The sequence below is a fragment of the Vanacampus margaritifer genome, chromosome 14 (genome assembly GCF_051991255.1).
Source record: "Vanacampus margaritifer isolate UIUO_Vmar chromosome 14, RoL_Vmar_1.0, whole genome shotgun sequence".
NCBI classification, from domain to species: domain Eukaryota; kingdom Metazoa; phylum Chordata; class Actinopteri; order Syngnathiformes; family Syngnathidae; genus Vanacampus; species Vanacampus margaritifer.
The window spans coordinates 386,149-398,654 of record NC_135445.1 but is presented as its reverse complement, the minus strand read 5'-3'; the positions used below and the strand labels follow the sequence as shown (position 1 = coordinate 398,654).

The following is a 12,506-nucleotide window of genomic DNA, read 5'->3' as shown; positions in this document are numbered from 1 at the left end:
AGCCCAGAACTTTGCATCAGCAACCAGCTTTAAATTCTTGTGGGGAGAAACTCCAAACCATTTTGGAACCAGAATTGAGTTGTGTTTTTCGTGGAAGACGGCTTTGTCAAAGGTGCTGAGAAGGAGAGAGAGAAAAAAGTGATTGGGGGGCACATAACTTCAATTGATATTTCAAATTGACTATTAATGAGAACAACCTGTTCAAAATGAAAGGTGTGAAAGTGCAACTGAAAATAGCTTGAAAAACCTCATCGCGGGCATTTCCAAGCCAATTCTTTGCAAACCCACGAAAAGGACACGACATGAAAGATGGTTGAAAAAAAAAATCTGGGTCGAATGAGACCTATTGTTCATTTTGTCAACATTCCACTTGTTGAGAGAAAGGGGGCGTGGCTGCACTTTACAGAGGGCGTGTCGTCCAGTTGAACAGGTTTGAGCGGTCGAGCCAGCTTCAAGCATGCTGGAAAAAAAAAACAAGGAGAGAGCGAAAGAAAGCGGCTGCAAGTTTTCCATTGTTTTGACTTTCGTCCTCCAAGTACGTCAGCTTCAGCAGGCAAGTGGCGCTTTTCTCCTTCAATTGGCGTCTTTTCGCTGCTCAAATCTCAGGCTCGCCTTACGTTTCGGCATCCAGATTGTTCTTTGCGACTTTGGAAGCAGAGACCTCCGCCAAGGCTCAAATCTGACTACAACAATTCAACGAGCTTTGAGAATTCAATTTGACTTTGTTTGCCGATACTTCCTGATGAAAGGCAATAAAAACGTCCAATTGGAATTGATTTGCATAAGACCGGCATTTTCAAGATGATTCCAGTGATTTAAGTATCGTTTTCTTGTGATAACAATGAAAGTTGAGAATCGGGGTCAAGATTTTAGGTGTGATCGTTTTAAACATTTCAAGCTTTGATCGCATTTTCCAAAGGCTCGTTCAACAACTCATCACAGGAACTTGATGTTATTTACTTTGAGCTCATTCATTCCAGAGTTCAAATTTGTCACAATTCTTTTTGTTTGTTATGACAGTAGGAATGTCATGTTTCGATAGCAGGTATCGTGTCGGGCCTCATTTTACAGGACTGATTTCAATGTATCGGGTAGTTGAAGAGGCTGCCGATATTTAAAAATCTGTATCAGTCGTCCTTTTTCGTTTTGTGTCGGTCCCTCCCCAAACACGAGGATTCGATTCAATAATGTCTGGATTCAAGATTTGTGCTTGTGGATGAATCCAATTTACTGTAACTTTTGAGCACGTTTGCATTTTGTCCTTCTGAAGCAAGATTTTCGCTCACGTCCAATTTGACAGCATTGGTGACATTTTCCCTCTTTTCCCGGTTGTCCGTCAGCTCGCCAGGCGGCGCCATGTCGTCCAACATCCGCGTGTCGCTGGACAACCCGTACGGTCAGGTGACCATCCCTCGCGCCCACCTGCGCACGTCGGCCGATGGCGCCACGGTGATCGCCAACCCGGCGGCGCTCAACGGAAGCGACCCGAACCCCTACGTGAGCCCGCCGCCATATTTGGTGAAGGAAGCGGACGAGGAGGGCGGCGGGGGGCGCTGCGCATGCTGCTACCAATGCAGGAGGAGGAAGTGATGTCAGAGCCGCACGGACGCCGCGCCGTGGCCGATTGGCCCCCGTTGAAGGAAGACGTCGTCGACTGAAGACAAGTGAAATGGCCGCCGTTTTTTTTTTAGGCTGATCTGTTAGCAGCTAGCTGCAAAGGGCTAACAGCTCGTCTCGCACAACCGACAGACCTCCCGTTGAACTGAAACATGAAAGACTGAAGGTGTCAATTGTTTGTCAATTGAACGAACTCGCCAGCTGTGCTTTTCTTTTAGTGTTCAAATGTTGCTTTGATGGTTTGCAATGTCCGAATGTTTGCCAACTGTCAGCATTTTCATCAGCGCCTGACCCAGTCATCGACCAATTGATTTTCTTGGCCGATATCAACCTTTTCAAAGGCACCCCCAAAAAGTCTCGATGATGATTTTTGCTGGCTTTATTTTTCACATCAAGACATTGCGACATAAGACAAAATAATGACTTTTTTTTTTGTAAATATTGGCCCATTTTTGCCTCTGATAGATACTAAAGGACAAAACAAAACAGTCAAATATTCTTTCCGTATAGTAATTCATATCGATATTATTATTATAAAGAGCAAAAAAAAAAGAAGTAAAAATTAAGTAATCAGCTGATTTATCGTTTTTGTGAATATAATAAAGGGACTGGCATTTGGCCTCCAAAAAAAAGCGATTTTTTTTATCCTTCAAGATGTAGAAACGTTTGTCAAACTTTGACCCAAACTGGAACAGAGCCGAGGTCAAGCGAGGATAATGAAGGTCAACAAAAGTGGAGGAGGTCGTTGTCAAGGCAACAACTAGCAAACTTGTTGAGTCAGAACTGTTTTTCTCTTCCCAGAAATGTTTTCCCTGATCAACTGTTTCCTCATAGTCAGTACAGAAAATGACAAAATATGATTTGTATCTTCCTACTATATATTTGACAGCTCATATGGAATTGTATTTCTTTTCAATAACCTCTTCTAACACATATTATTTTATTTTGATACTGACATAAAAATGTGGGATGCCGTAAACGTTGCTCTTTTAGTCGCTCTTGTGTTGTGATTTGGGGGCAGCACGACAGGGGGCGCTCGCGTTTCAACCGGCAGGTGGCGACACGTGCAGCAACATTTTGCTCCTGATGCTGACGCGTCACCGGCAGACGAATGAGGAGATGACGTCAAAGCGCTCTGATGACCTTCAACTTTTCTTTTCTGCTGTGGCGTCAATAGGCTTCCATTAAAATAGAATGCAAATTCACACACACCAAATATAACGACATAATAGTAGAATTCATTTTCATGAAAAAAGACAATACATATTATTATATATTATTTAAAAAAAATGTAAATTAAATTTGACTTACTAAGAAAACAATCTAAATTGTCGTGATTTTTATTCATTTTTTTGTGAAAAGAGAATAGTTAAATAGCAAGACCACCTTTTTAAATTTAAAATAAATACATTTAGATACATTTTTTAATGAAATAAATTTAAATAAAATACAAAACCACATTTAAATTAAGAAAGAAATGACAACATCTTAAAATACATTTTGACATCACTTATAGTATTTAAAAAATGTGCAAAAACTAAATACAAGCTCAAACATCGACGTTGTTGAATGTTACAAAATGTCAATCTTTTTGGGGGTGACATGAAGTTGAAAAATGATCACGATCATGTGACACTCAAATAAGGCGTCCATTCACAAGTGACACGCGGCTCGGCGTGGAGTCCCGTTGCTAGGCAACCGCTGTTCACTGCTGCAACCTGATCAGCGGCAGCCAATAGAAAAAGAGCTCTTGAATATTTCATCCAAATGCAACAAAAGTGCCGTGAAGGTGACCAGGAAGTGACGCTGAAGACGACGACGACGAGCGAGTCAGACGCCGCCGAGGGATAGAGAAGATCAAAGTCCAAAACAGACAGGATGTGACATCATCAGGTGTGTTTTCCGAAAGTCAGCCTCTAAAAGTTTTTGGGTTTTGTGTAATGTTTTTTTTGCCAGGGAGCTTGAATCATTTGTTAATTCAGCTCAGTGCTGCCCTGGCATGTTGTGGTTTAACACGGAACTACACCTGCCGCTGGGATTGGCTTGCGCGTTGCCAAAAGGCTTCATGACGAACGATCATTCACGATCAATCATCTGCAAATAAGCTCAACTTGTGCGTTTAGATGAAAATGTCCAACGAAGCGGGTGAGGCGCACGGCGGCGCGGCGGCGCCGGCCCTGCGCTGCATCGTGTGCTTCGGCCGCTACGATCTGGCCGCCCGGTTGCCGCGGCGACTGCACTGCGGCCACACCTTCTGCCAGGCGTGCGTCAAGCGACTGGACGCCGTCATCAACGAGCAGGTGAATTCCTCATTTTCTCGGCGGATAGCCCCTCCCACAAGCCAGCGACACTTTATTCGCAACGGTGGGAACATTGCAGCAAAAATTCGGCACATTCGAGTCAACAAATAAGCTAAGGAACGCAAAGGTGATTCTTTTCCTTTATGACAGTAAAAAAAAGATTTTTTTTACTTTATTTTTGTTGAAATGATTTTGAAAATGGAGTGCGGCAGTTTTCCCGAAAATCCCACAACGACACACTGCCACGGCAACACTTCAAAAATAAAAGTCTCAGCAAGTTACTTTACAAAAGTAATTATAGTTACTCATTACTTGCTTAAAATAGTTACTGAGTTCAATAATTTTGTGAATAATAATAATTATAATGATTATATTATAATAATAATTATTATTATTCATTAAATTTGGAGTGGTGATGAATGTTCTACCACTGCCAATTACTTCAGCAATCATAATAATAATAATAATAATAATAATAATAAAATAAATACTGGATATATGGAGATTTGTGGCACATGTTTTCGATAGGTGATTTGTAGCCAGTCCTAGCCCGTCTCTCCAGGATTTCACGGGCATTTTTTGTTGTTGATTGTTAAAATAATCAATAAGATATCAAAGAAATCGCCAATGCTATGAAATATGCAGTGCTTAATGCTATCATGGCCAAAATCTTTGCCATAACTACTACTCCATTTTTTTCCCGTTTTTCGGTAAATCTCTACTGTTGTTTTGATGAATGTCACTTTTGTCAAAGTTGTCTTTGCTAACTAAAATGCTAAGCCTTAAGGAAGGAAGGACGACGCGTCCGTCACGTCGTGACACGCTTCCCGCGGCACCTCCAAAATAAAAGTCAATATACATTTCAGCTATCAAGACACTTTTATTGTGACGAGGTCCGACAACAACAGTGCCTCCGACTGTGCGCAAATTCACGTTTTCAGAGCCAGTCACCGCACAACTTCTTGTAAGCTAACTTCGAGCCTTGTAACGCAACGCATTTCACACGCAGTCACAATAACGGCGTTTCGAAAATGGGGAGAATCATGAGTTGGATCAGTCCGAAAAAAATAACAAAACCCAAAGTTACCGAACGCCGTTATTCCCAACACTGCCAATCAATCAGGACATAATACGCGCTCCGTTTTTAGCCAGCGTCGCACGCCACCGGACTGGACGCGACGTCGAACCAACCTTCACGTTTGCTCTCGCCTCGCCAGGTGTGGATCCCGTGTCCTCAATGCCGCCAGAACACGCCCCGTCCCCGCGGGGGCGCCGCCGCGCTCGACCTGGACCTGGCCTGCTTCCTGGCCCTCAAGACGCACGCCGGCTCGGCCCCTCGCCTTGCCGAGGCGGCGTCCAGCGGCGAGATGGCGGCGGCCGGCGGCGAGATGGCGGCGGCCAGCGGCGAGATGGCGGCGGCCGACGGCGGGAAGAGCACGTGGGCGGCGGGAAAGGAGGTCGCCGGCGCAGACGCGTGGCCGCACGGGGGCCTCGCCGAGCCGCGCTTTCATCGCCATGGCAACTGTTGCAAGCCGCTCTCCTATTGGTTGTGCTGCTGCTGTCCGAGGCGGAGCTAAAAGAAGGGGCGGGGTCTAATCATATCCTATTTCAGATCGATGTGATCTGTCGCGCTCCTTTCCTTGACTTCGATTTCTCGCATGAACCATTTTTTCACCTATCAAAATCTAAATATCGAATAAAAGTGTCAAAACAATCGCAACTACTGTACTTAATAGACCACGGGCGTCCATCTTGATGGTTGGAAATGCAAATGAGCAGGAATCCTGACCCCAAACCAAAACAAATTGATGATCAATATAATTTGCCATTGCAAAAATGTTTTTTTTTTAATAGCACAAATAAGTTGGGCTGCCCCCGCCCAAAAATGTGCAAATAATTAACCTTCTTCAAAAAAAATGTGGAGGATGGAGTTTGAACAAATAACAGAAATCGGACAATAACTGACGCTCATTATAATTTCATAAGAATTGTTTATTTATTGTGAATCAGCGGAGAATCGTGGGAAAAGAGTTCCTCAAAATACGGAGGATAACCTCCCGACCCGACCCCAAAAAACATGTTTAGGAGCAGGGCTTAAATCAGATGGCGTCGTTTTCCTCTGAACTAAAAAAAAAAGAAAAAGAAAAAAAAGACTTGAATTGACCCAATTGGATCATTTCCAAGATTTGCCCGCTACAGCAGCTGCAGGGCATTGTGGGATATGTCCTCAATCTCACCCCTCCCCAACACCCTTTCAAGTTCAAGTTCAAGTTCAAGTCAGCCGGTCGGCCAATCACAGACTGCCAAGCCCTTCGCCCACCCTGACCGTTTGTCCCGGCTTGACGCTGAAGGCGAAGTTCTTGGGGGCTTCGAAAAGGACCACCACAGTGGAGCCTAAGTTGAACTCGCCCACCGCTTGCCCCCGCTGCAGGGACACGCCCCCTTTAGCCGGCTCCGCCCCTTCTGCATAATGAAGGTCGCGGAAGCGGCCTTTCTTGTCGCCAGGCGCGTTCGTTTGCAGTTCCTGAAAGCGACACAAATCGGACATACCGCGCGCTAGGTTAGCTAGCGAGCTAGCTCCTCCGTTATGGAGAACCAAAACTGTCAACATTAAAAATGAATGAATAAATAAATGCCTAAAAGTGAAAATAGAAACGGATATAAAAAAAATGAACAAAAATGGAAATAAAAACAACAATATATCAATCAATCAATAAATAAAAGCAAAAATAAACACAATTAAAACAAGTTTCAAAAAATAAAAATAAATATAAATAGAATTCAATATCAATCAACAAATTAAAATTGCTCTGCTTTCATGCTGCAGACGCTCTGCCAGGACAAAATGTTATGCAAATGAGGGGGCGGTCCTAAGCGTGTCTTGGGTTGAACTCCGCCCTTCAAGCTTCCATCGAGTGAGCGGGTCGGCGAAAAGGAAGTCTCGCCGGCGCCAGCAATGGACGGCCATCTTGTGTACCGTCAGCACAAGTTGTCACTTGAGTCGTGGTGACGGCGGACAAGATGGCCGTCCGTTGGTGGCGCCACCAAGCGAGACTTGCTTGTCCGCCCACCTGCTCACTCACTCCAGTTTGCAACGGCGGAGCCCGACCCAAGAAAGGCTTGGGACCGCCCCCTCATTTGAAGGACATTTTGACCTGACAGAGCCTCTGCAGCATAAAATAAAGAAAGAAATGGGAGAGCGTTTTTTTGATTGATATTTAATTCTATGTATTTATTTTTAGATCGATTTTTTGAATCTCGCTTTTTATTTTTGTATTATTGATACGTATCTATTTAGTTGTTTTTATTGCCAAAGAAAAAAAGGCGAGTGCTGGGGAGGGAAGAAGCGTTATTGCCGCTTTCTCGGACCTTCGCAGACCTGTCGCAAGAAATATGAACTCAAAAGTCACGTCAGTGATGTCATCATATGCGGCGTGCGTGGGCGGGGCCGGCCACCGACCTGGTCAAAGTAGACGCGGATGGATCCCACGTTGGTGGCGCCCACGGCCGTCAAGCAGAAGAAGCCGTGCCGCCATTGGCCGCTCAGAGCCACGCGCTCGTTCAGGCAGAACAGCGCCTTGACCCGGCCCGCCACGCCCGGACTCACCGACAGCAGCGAACCTGAGCCGCGCGCGCGTTTGGGTTAGCCACGAGAATCAAGCTCTCTCTTGTACTCGCACGCGCCAGGGATGGGGCTTGCATTCACGTTTCCAAAATGGATTCCATTCACATTTGCCACATATTCCAACTGGATCCCACTTCACGCGGTCTTTTGTACACCGATCAGACGGCGCACGTCGTCGGCCCAACGCTGGCCGACTCCCGACGTCAAGTTGGTGTATCGAGCCTTTACTTGGTGCATTAGTATGGAAAAAAATGATGAATATTTACATTGAAAATGGAATTCAATGCAGTTATGTGAATCAGGTATGTTTTATTGAACATGACCTGATCAAAACAATAATGATTGAAATTGATTGCAACCTCAGCACTATGTCAATAAAGTGGCAAAAGCACTGTGCTTTTTTTTGTCAAATGAATTTCCCCGTGACGCTCGAAGGCGCGTTCAGTTTAGATTGAGGAGCGTATTAAAAGTATGGATTCATGGTTTTATGAATCCATATTGGGCTATGAAAAGGAATTTCCGGGATTCGATATCCATATGTATGGATTTTGAAAGCCATCGCTGTCACACGAAACTCACTTCAAGATCAAAAACCTCTCACGCAAAAAATCACACCCAAAACTCTCGCAGGATGGAAAATTTCCTGTAATCATTTTTTTTTTTGAACTCACACTGACTGAAAAAGCCTCTCGCAAACCACAAGCCAAAACCTTTTGCAACCCCACCAATACAAGCTCCATCCCGCCCCCTCCCACACATGCACAAAGTTGGCCACAGGAAGCAGGAAGCAGGAAGCAGGAAGCAGGAAGCGGACGTGCTGACCTGTGAAGTGCCGCCGCAGCGCCACCGTCCAGTCGGCAGGCGAGTGGAAGCGGTGATAGTCGCCGGGCGCCAAGTAGACCACCACGTGGAACAGCTCGTTGTCGGGACTCGTCAGCAGGCCGTCCCGGAACGAGCAGTCCGCACTCGTGCCCGGGGTCGCTTCAGGGGTCACATTAGGAGAAGCGATGTGACCAGAACGGCCATTCGTGAGATCGCAACATTCAAACAATATCGCCGTCGTCTCGTCTCCATATTTAAAGCACATCTGCTAACAAGTCAGCTTGATTTCCATTTGTGCTGTTCTAGCACCCTCTGGTGGCTACTTTTTTTTTTTTTACTGCAGTTTAATTTTCATACGGCATGTTTTGGCCCTTTTATGTTTCAAATTCGTTACCTCCCTAATTAGTAGGGCTGGGTTTGAAAAAAAATAATCAAACTTTCCGGGATCAGTACTTTTCACATTTGATCCGGTACTGTTGCGATACTCGATACCTGGGAATCGATACCAGTGCTCAACGGTACCAATTTTCGGTACTTTTGTACTCTTTTTATTTTTAAAATGTTAAATTGTATTGATTAATTTTGGTGGTAGTAAATGTTCATCATTGTTTAATAGTAAAATCTTTCTTTAAATACATTTAACAAATACCTTTCAATATATAAAACTTGAAAATAATATATATATATATTAAATAAAGGTTTAACATTTAACAAGTACCAAAGTATAATTAATAAACAGAAGTTAATATTAGGAAATGGATTCAACTGAGTTTGAATCAAAATTGTGTAAACAAAAGGAAACGTTTGAATTCATCACAATTGAAGTTCGTTTCAAGAACGAAAAGCCAAAGTTTGAACTCAAATTCACTTCCAGAGTCATTTAGGAGTGACAACATGCGAGTCGCACAGGAAATCACGATGCTCATCGTGGCGGGAGTCGCACGTGTTGTTTTGTGGCTCACAGTTGCTGCGGCCATCTTGCGGCCCCAGGAAGTTTTCCAGACTGTACGTCACGCCCTTCACTTGCTCCACCTCCGAATTCAGCACGCGACCCAAGTGGACGATCCTGCCGTCGGCCGGGCACACCTGGCGCCACACGTCGTCGTCATCATCATCATCATCGTCGTCATCATCATCATCATCATCACAAATTCAGAAGCAAGCCCCTTTTCTTTCATTCGTTTGTTTTTGTTTGTGGCCAAACGCTGGAGAAGGAGGAGCTTGTTGAGCAAATCTTACCAGGCAGGAGGCGGAGCAAAGCGGCCGCGCCGACTCTTTAAGACGGCGCCGGAAGAACTCTCCCAGATTGCGGTAGTGACGCAAGTCCTCCACTGCCGCTTCCTATTGGACGACACAGCGCAGTGACCACAAGGGGGCGCCGCCAGTCAAAAGGCCGACGCAACGCTCAGCACCAACAAAATGTTTTTTTGCCGCCTGACAGTGAAGAGCGCTTCGCTCATTCAGGGCCTGGACCAGAGGTGGCGAACCCGGGTCCAGAAAGTCAAAACACCGCCACAGTTTGCCTTGAGCTCAGGTGCGAGCTAGCGAGCACCCGGCTCAGTTAGCCGCTAGGGAGCTAGCTAGCTAGCAGCTGGGCTAAAGGCAAACTGTGGCGGTGTTTTGACTTTCTGGACCCGGGTTTGCCACCTCTGCCCTAAACGCATTGCGAGGAATGATGGAAAAAAGAATTTCGCTGAAAAGATCACATCATATTTGTAACAAAAACATCGTTTTGCAGGAAACGTGCGTGTGCGTGTGCGCGCGCTCTGACCTGCATGTTGACTCCAAAGGTCCAAATGTAGAGCGAGTAGACGGGTTTGCGGAGCCACGTGGGAAGCTCCACCCCGTTGACGCGACCCCACGCTCGAGACAGCAGGCGAGTGGGGAAGGAGCGATACAGCGCCACCTGCAGGACGCACGCCAGACTGCACGTCAAGAGGAGGCGCGGCCGGCGCCGCTCACGTGCGTCCAATCAGAGTCGGGCCCTCACGCGATTGGCCAGCGGCTGCAGCGCGCGGACAGGCAGGAAGTCGCAGATGAACGCGATTGGCCAGCGGCGCCAGGGGGCGGAGCCACGCACGCGCGTGCAGAGCGCGCTCAGGTGACGGCGGGCCACATGCGGCAGCTGCAGTCTGATTGGTTCATTCAACATTGGGTGAGGAAGAGGAGAGGACGAGAACAGACGCGACGGTCGTCCCTCGTCACATCGCCGTTCGCTGGTGGCGCCGGCGCCCATTTGTGCCGTGCGCGTTGATGCACCGGCCGCACCTCAACTCAACTAGCACTGCGGCTAACGGTTACTTAGCACATATCGAAGCTTCTCATTTGTGGACGTCGGCCACATGCATTCAAAGTCACAGATTGTACAGTGAGAGGCGGACAAAAGTGACGCTTTCAATTGTGGAGACTCGCTTTTGTTGCCGGAATGTTTTGGAATCCGCGCCACAAACGAGGGACGACTGCATGTTGATGATGGACTTCGAACCAACTGGTTAGCTGCTCTCTCACACACAAACCCGCGCAGGGTACGTGCGTGCGTGTGCGCTAACTAAGTGGGTTAACGCGGGATCAAACGGAATTAGCCTCGTCTCATGCTCCAACACGCGCACGCACACACACATGCATGACATGGAAGTGCCTCACGCTAACAAAACATGCCAAGCACACACGTGCGCGTGCACACAAACACACAGCAAAGAAATCCACGTGCACACAAACACACACTGGTGTTCTGGTGTCACCTGAGTCGAGCCGCCGCTCGCCTCACCCTTCCTCCTCGTCCTCCTCGTCCTCCTCTCTCCCCCGAACTGCCAACACGCCGCAGCGGCTCACGCTTCCTACACGTGGCATCACGCCCACTACGCGGCCCGCGGCGGCGCCGACACCAGCCGCCGCCCACCATGCGCGTCCTCGGCCGTCGTTGGTTTCCCACGCGAGCGCGATGACTCACTGGCGTGTTTCAAGCCTCGCAGGGAACCGCCCACTCTCCCTCCTGAGGCCCCGCCCCCACGACCCTAATTCTCACCTGAGTGGGCGTAGCCAGCGCGGGCGAGGCTTCATCCTCCGGGTCCCGCCTCTTGTAATGCTGGTAACCATAGTAACCGCCGCCCGTCACCACCAGGAGGGGGAGGGGCCGAGGACGCAAGAGGAAGCTGCGGCCTGACAGAAAGGAGACGGATGATTGGCCCTCGGCTCAGTCTGCCCGCCTCATTTTTACAGTGCTGATTTGAAAAACACTCTTTTTCTTTCTTTTTTTTTTTTTACTTACCAGTGTTGAAGAAGCGTCGCTGTCCGCCGCTCAAAGGGCGAAATCTGAAACATCCACGCTAGCGTTAGCATTAGCATCGTGACAACCCATTCAATGCGTTATTGTTCATTTCCGCTTCTTTTGATTTCATTGTTTGTATGACAGCATGAAGTGTCAGTCAAGCGGGATGCAGGTCATTCCCATTCATTTGAATGTGGTACGTATTATTATCCCAAAAGTGCCGTTTGGACCCTCGGACCCGAGCGGGCTTCATCGCTTTTTTGCGACAACAAGGCTTGACTGGGACCGCGCCAACCTGAGCACGTGACGTCAGGTTGACTGCACATGATCACGTGACAATGTTGCGCGCATAAAAAACAACAACAGTTTAAATGTGTAATTACCAGTACTAAATGTCTCTTTAGTTTTCTTAAGCCATTTTGTCACAAATTTCACTAGAAAATAGAGCTAGAACGGCGACTGCAAAACGTAAACAGTCTTTACCGGTACCGATACAAAGCGGTTCATTATTCGTCCGACATCACACGAAAACATAAGACATTCGACCCCATAGAAAAGGGAAGCTTTGTTTAGAAAAAAAGAAAAGTGACAACGCTTGGTTCAACAAAAAGACCAACGTGAAAGCCTGTTTCCCTCCACTTGATCACACGTGGACGCTGTGCGCGTCATACGTCCCTCGGCCGAACGTAAAACACTTGCGCAGTCGCGCGTTAATGACGTCACAACTTCAATCGGACTGTTGTGTTGAAAGATTTCACAAGAAAAATATCCAAAAATCCAAATACCTGCAAATCTTCCGGCCGCACACCGTCCACAAGGACGCCGCCATCTTGCGTGTACGGAAGTGACGTTCGATGACGTAAAATGACTTTCG

The 12,506-nt window shown here is 47.0% G+C and overlaps 3 protein-coding genes across 5 annotated transcripts; 2 read left to right on the top strand and 1 right to left on the bottom strand.

The window, feature by feature from the left end:
• The first annotated feature begins 406 nt into the window (after positions 1-406).
• LOC144063882 (uncharacterized) lies at positions 407-2,600 on the top strand. Its single transcript, XM_077585835.1, has 2 exons — positions 407-553; positions 1,341-2,600. The coding sequence occupies exon 2, from the start codon at positions 1,357-1,359 to the stop codon at positions 1,588-1,590; it is 234 nt and encodes a 77-aa protein (XP_077441961.1). The 5' UTR covers positions 407-553; positions 1,341-1,356; the 3' UTR covers positions 1,591-2,600.
• A 451-nt stretch (positions 2,601-3,051) lies between these two features.
• rnf224 (ring finger protein 224) lies at positions 3,052-5,584 on the top strand. Of its 2 annotated transcripts, XM_077585833.1 has the most exons (3): positions 3,052-3,510; positions 3,741-3,917; positions 5,135-5,584. In XM_077585833.1, exons 2-3 carry the CDS (start codon positions 3,741-3,743, stop codon positions 5,492-5,494), a joined length of 537 nt encoding a protein of 178 aa, XP_077441959.1. In that variant the 5' UTR covers positions 3,052-3,510; the 3' UTR covers positions 5,495-5,584. The 2 variants fall into 2 exon arrangements, with proteins under 2 accessions (XP_077441959.1, XP_077441958.1); XM_077585832.1 differs by having other exon boundaries at positions 3,052-3,917.
• A 304-nt stretch (positions 5,585-5,888) lies between these two features.
• On the bottom strand, positions 5,889-12,496 carry pisd (phosphatidylserine decarboxylase). Of its 2 annotated transcripts, XM_077585831.1 has the most exons (9): positions 12,418-12,496; positions 11,633-11,676; positions 11,390-11,523; positions 10,136-10,270; positions 9,604-9,705; positions 9,327-9,450; positions 8,365-8,523; positions 7,378-7,538; positions 5,889-6,441 (listed from the first exon to the last, which is right to left on the bottom strand). In XM_077585831.1, exons 1-9 carry the CDS (start codon positions 12,459-12,461, stop codon positions 6,211-6,213), a joined length of 1,134 nt encoding a protein of 377 aa, XP_077441957.1. In that variant the 5' UTR covers positions 12,462-12,496; the 3' UTR covers positions 5,889-6,210. The 2 variants fall into 2 exon arrangements, with proteins under 2 accessions (XP_077441957.1, XP_077441956.1); XM_077585830.1 differs by lacking the exons at positions 11,390-11,523; positions 11,633-11,676; positions 12,418-12,496 and adding exons at positions 10,355-10,496; positions 11,106-11,374.
• Positions 12,497-12,506: the final 10 nt, after the last annotated feature.

Coding starts and splice junctions, on each gene's coding strand:
- LOC144063882 (XM_077585835.1), top strand. CDS start 1,357: ATGTCGTCCAACATCCGCGTGTCGCTGGACAACCCGTACGGTCAGGTG.
- rnf224 (XM_077585833.1), top strand. CDS start 3,741: ATGAAAATGTCCAACGAAGCGGGTGAGGCGCACGGCGGCGCGGCGGCG. Junction 3,918..5,134: donor ACGCCGTCATCAACGAGCAG/GTGAATTCCTCA, acceptor TCGCCTCGCCAG/GTGTGGATCCCGTGTCCTCA.
- pisd (XM_077585830.1), bottom strand. CDS start 11,266: ATGGTGGGCGGCGGCTGGTGTCGGCGCCGCCGCGGGCCGCGTAGTGGG. Junction 9,706..10,135: donor CCTTTGGAGTCAACATGCAG/GTCAGAGCGCGC, acceptor GTCGTCCAATAG/GAAGCGGCAGTGGAGGACTT. Junction 8,524..9,326: donor GCAAGATGGCCGCAGCAACT/GTGAGCCACAAA, acceptor TGACCCCTGAAG/CGACCCCGGGCACGAGTGCG.